The sequence below is a fragment of the Aureococcus anophagefferens genome (assembly GCF_000186865.1).
Source record: "Aureococcus anophagefferens unplaced genomic scaffold AURANscaffold_21, whole genome shotgun sequence".
NCBI classification, from domain to species: Eukaryota; class Pelagophyceae; order Pelagomonadales; family Pelagomonadaceae; genus Aureococcus; species Aureococcus anophagefferens.
Genome location: NW_008705581.1, coordinates 430,117 through 434,681, shown reverse-complemented (window position 1 = coordinate 434,681; position 4,565 = coordinate 430,117). Strand labels below are relative to the sequence as shown.

At 73.4% G+C, this 4,565-nt stretch overlaps 1 protein-coding gene across 1 annotated transcript; it reads right to left on the bottom strand.

Annotated features, from left to right (window-relative positions):
* Positions 1 to 177: 177 nt before the first annotated feature.
* AURANDRAFT_9057 (hypothetical protein) lies at positions 178 to 357 on the bottom strand (the record flags this gene model as incomplete). The annotated part of the gene is made up of 1 exon (XM_009041446.1): positions 178 to 357. A coding segment is annotated over one exon (180 nt), but the record flags the coding sequence as incomplete, so codon positions are not given.
* Between the last annotated feature and the right edge of the window lie 4,208 nt (positions 358 to 4,565).

Below are 4,565 nucleotides of genomic sequence, written 5' to 3'. Positions count from 1 at the left end.
GGCCGCGCGGTCCCGCTCCGCGGCCGCGGCCTCCTCGGCGCGCCGCGCGGCCGCGGCCGCGGCGCGCCGCGCGGACACGGTCCTCCGCAGCCGCGACACCTCGGACTCGCGCGTCTTCCGGTCGGGCGTCCCCGCCGTCCGCTCGGGCGCCGGGGGGGCGCGGCGCCGGAGCTCCGCGTCGTAGCCGCGCCGCGCCGCGGCGTCGGCGAGGACCTCGTAGGCGGAGCTCACGACGAGGAAGGCCTCGGCCGCGCGCGGCGAGCGGCACTTGTCCGGGTGGGTCTTGAGGGCCAAGCGCCGGTAGGCCTTGCGCAGGTCGTCGTGCGTCGCGGCCTCCGGCACGCCCAGCACATCGTAGAGGCTGCGCGTCGGCGCGGCGCGGAGGACGGCGTCGACGGCGTCGTCGGCCATCACGCAACGGGCTGCCTGTGCTAGGCTAGGAGAGGTTAACAGCTAGAGGGCCTACCCGGGGGGTTTGCGGCACCAGGCCTCGCGGCACTGGGACTCCAAGCCTAGCCGCGACCGCCACCGGCGGCCGGGCTGTGCAAGCACGGTGCGGCACCAGGCTTCAGAAGCTAACAGGGGGAGGCCCTCTAGCTGTTAACCTCTCCTAGCCTAGCAGCGGTTGCTTCCGGCACGATGGGCAGCCCATCCTCCCAAACCCGCACACCAGCAATGATCGGCCCATAATCGCAGCATGTCGTCGTCGCGGCCCGGCACGGCGCCGACGATGACCATGCGGCCGCGGCCGCCGTCGTCGAAGAGCCGGCGGCACCGCGGCGGCAAGCGCGCGTCGACGCTGCTGTCGCTGGAGAGCGACGCGCCGGCGCTCATCTCGGCGCTGAAGCTCGGCGGCGACCTCGCCGAGGTCTTCCGCGTCGCGCGGCCGGAGCTCGCCGCGGCGGACGCGGCGCCCGGCGGCTCGCGCGCGGTCCTCGACGTCGGCTTCCCCCGGTCCGTCGAAGCCGCGTGCAAAAAATCGGCCGCGGAGTGGACGAGCCTGCTCGTGCGGAGCTCGCGCGGGGCGGCGCCGAAGCGGTCCTCCGGGCGGCGCACGTGGAAGGCGGTCATCGCGAGCGCCGTCGAAAAGAAGGGCGATTTAGAAGCCCCCACGCACTTCGCGCCGTCGCTGTTGCGGCCCGCGACGGCGCCGCTGGAACGACCCACGCCGGGCGTCGCGACGGTCAAGACGCCCGCGGCGAAACCCCACGTCTTCCCGGCGGCGCCCGCGCTGACGCTCGCGCCCCTCGACAGCAGCTCGGACGACGACGCGGCCGGCGCGCCGGCGCCCGCGCCGGACGAGCTCGTCGCGCCGCGGCCCAGAGACGTCGACCCCGCCGCGCCGCGGCGGCCGACCCTCGAGCGCCAGGCGTCCATGGTCGAGTACGCGCGGGGCTCGGCGCGCCGGAGCTCCGCCGCGGCCGCGGCCGCGAACGCCGCCGCGAAAGCCGCGCCGAAACCGAAGCCGACGGGCCGGTTCAAGCGCGACGTCGAGGACGCGATGTCGCACCGGTCCCTGTCGCCGCGGCCGGCCGTGCTCGCGTCCTGCGCGGGCGACGACGCCGTCCTGGACCTGAGCCACCAGGGCCTGGGCGACGACTACGCGCCCCTGCTCGCGGGCGCGCTCCCGCGGCGGTCGTCGCTCACGGCCGTGGACCTGTCGAACAACCGGCTCTCGCCCGCGGGCGTCGCGCTCGTCGCGCGCGCGCTCCCGGCGGGCGTCGTGGATCTGGACCTGTCGCGGAACCGCGGGGCGCGGGCCCTCGCGCCCGCGCTCGCCGAGGACCTCCGGGCTCAACGCCGCCTCGCGAGCCTCCGGCTCCGCGGCTGCGACCTGAGGGACGACGGCTGCGTCAAGGTCTGCGACATGCTCCTGGGCTTCGAGGGGGCGAGCTCCCTGACGCGCCTGGACCTGGGCCGCAACGGCATCGGCGAGCGGGGCTGCCGGGCCGTCGGCGCGCTGCTCCGGGTCGACGTCGCGCCGCTCGCGTACCTGTTCCTCGACGGCAACGCGGTGACGTCGCCGGCCGCGGCCCACGTGCTGCGGCCCCTGGCCTTCGAGCGGCCCCCGTCGAAGCCCCACACGCTCGTGGCCCTCGAGCTCGGCCAGAACTGCGTCGGCGGGCCCGGCCCGGCCGTCGACCTCCTCGCGGCCGCGTTCCGCGAGAACGCGGTGCTCGCGCACGTGTCCGTCGCGTCGAACCGGCTGACGCGGCGCGACGTCGAGGTCCTGTCCCTGGCGCTGCGGGCCAACGACGCGCTCCTGGGGCTCCACCTCGAGGGGAACCACGCGGTCGTCGACCCGCGGGGCTACCTCCACTGGACGGCCGCCGGCGGCGACGTCGCGGGCCACCGCCGCTGCTGGGCGCCGCCGGACCTCACGATAATCGACGCCGGACACGCGCCGGCGGCCCCGCCGGCGAAGCCCAAGCTCGTCAAGGCCGACGCGCGCGGCGCGATCAACGTGAAGAATCTACTGGGCGCGAACGCGAAGCCCCCGGCCGGCGACGCGGCCGCGAAGAAGAAGAAGAAGCCGAAGACGTCGGCCGCGGCGAAGCGGCGCGCGAAGCGCGCCCTCGCCGAGGGGCGCCGCCGGGAGCTCGCGGCCAAGGGCCGCGACGACGCGCGCGCGCGCTGCGGCCGCGCGGACCTCCGCCACGAGACCATGGAGGACGGCTACGACTCCTTCTTCACGTTCGCCCAGCAGGGCGTGTCCACGAAGACGCGGAACCGCAACGTCTGCTGGCTCTGCGACGGCTGGCAGCCCCACACGTTCAAGGCGTCGACGCCGCTGTCCGTGTCGCACGTGCAGGTCAGGGCAGGAAAAGGGTGATTCAAGGTCGCTTCAACGTGAGTGTTCCGCGCGCGCGCGTTTCGGAAACAGCATCCACGCGTCGAGAGCGCTCCGAGAGATGATCGCTCGTCCAAAAATTAGCCGAAACGAGTGGAAAACGACCGAGATATGAGCCTCCAAATTTGGGAATTTCGCACTCTTTTCCTGCCCAGGTGCAGGTGCACCTCGACGTCGACGACTGGGACCCGGACGAGCTCGCTTCCGAGAACCGGGGCAAGGCCTACGCCGGCGAGAGCCACGAGGCGAAGAAGCGGCGCCAGCGGCGCATGGCGTCGGGCATCATCAAGTGGAGCCTCACGCGCATGCTTCCCCCCGGCGCGCCGCTCCGCTTCTTCTTCACGCTGCGCCTCGAGAGCGACCCCCAGAGGACGGTCTACTGGCGGCCGCCGGCGTCGACCTACGTCAACGAGGACGGCGTCTCCGAGCTGAGCCTGCCGGCCATCGACGACGCGCGGTTCCCGGGGCTCGGCATGGCCGCGGTCGCCGAGGACGACGGCGCCGTCCCCGAGGGCGCGCCCCCGCCGCCCCGCGACCGCGAGCCCGCGGACGCCCCGGCGCCGCCGCCCGTCGCGTCGAACGCCGCGGCCTGGGCCGCGGCGGAGAGCGCCGCGGAAAAGGCGGAGATCGACGCCGTCGGCGACGCGCGCGCGGCGTCGCTGTCGGCCTTCGCCAGGGGCGAGACCGTCGGCAACGTGCGCGCGGCCCTCGACGCGGCCAAGGAGCCGGACCCGCGCCACGGCCAGCTCGCGGCGCTCGTGGCCGCGTGCGCGCCGACCGCGGAGGTGCTCGATCCTTTAGGCCGGCGGCCGCGGCCGGGCCAGAGGCGGCGCCTCTTCGGCGACCTGAACGTGCTCGAGCTCGACTGGCCCGTGCAGCCGAGGGCGGACAAGGACGACACGTCGAACATGAAGTGGACCCTGAGCTCGAGCCTGTGGAGCCCGCGGCTCCAGGAGGACGGCGGCTACTACGACTCCGACAAAAGATTAAATCGATGCTTCAACGCGGACTGGGAGGTGAACAAGGTGAACATCATGCGCATCTGGTGCTTCCGCAAGCAGGGCGCGAACCTCGAGGCGGCGAGGGAGGCGCTGCGGCCGGGCTTCCGCGCGCTCCGCGCCGCGTTCCGCGTCTATTCGGCGAAGCGGACGTACGACCACGCGGGCGCCATGGGCCCCATGCGCCTCTTCCAGAGCGGCTTCGCGACGATCTGGAAGGACGCGCGCGTCTTCGACCTCGCGACGAAGGACGGCGCGCCGCTCCTGTCGCCCGCGGAGTTGGATCGAGTTTTCGTGGCGGCGAACTTCAACACGGGCGGCGTGACGACGCCGTACCTCGAGCGCCACGAGATGATCCCGGCCTGCATCCGGCTGGCCGTGTTGCTGTATTGGGACAGCGAGATCTGCGACTCCGTCGAGGGCGCCGTCGCCAAGTTCCTCGACGACGTCGTAACGCCGGCGTTCGGAAGAGACGGCTTCTGCGCCAAGGTCGCGGAGCCGGACGACTTCCGGCGCGAGCGGCTCTACAACAAGGAGACCTGCGCCTGCCTGCGGCCCCACATGCGCGAGCTGAAGAACATCTTCAAGCGCTTCTGCTTCGAGGGGCGCTACATGGACCACGACCGCTTCGTGCAGGCGTTCGCGCACGTCGAGAACGAGGGCCTGGTGCACGCGGCGGACCTGGACCTCGCCTTCGCCGTGTCCAAGCTGACGAT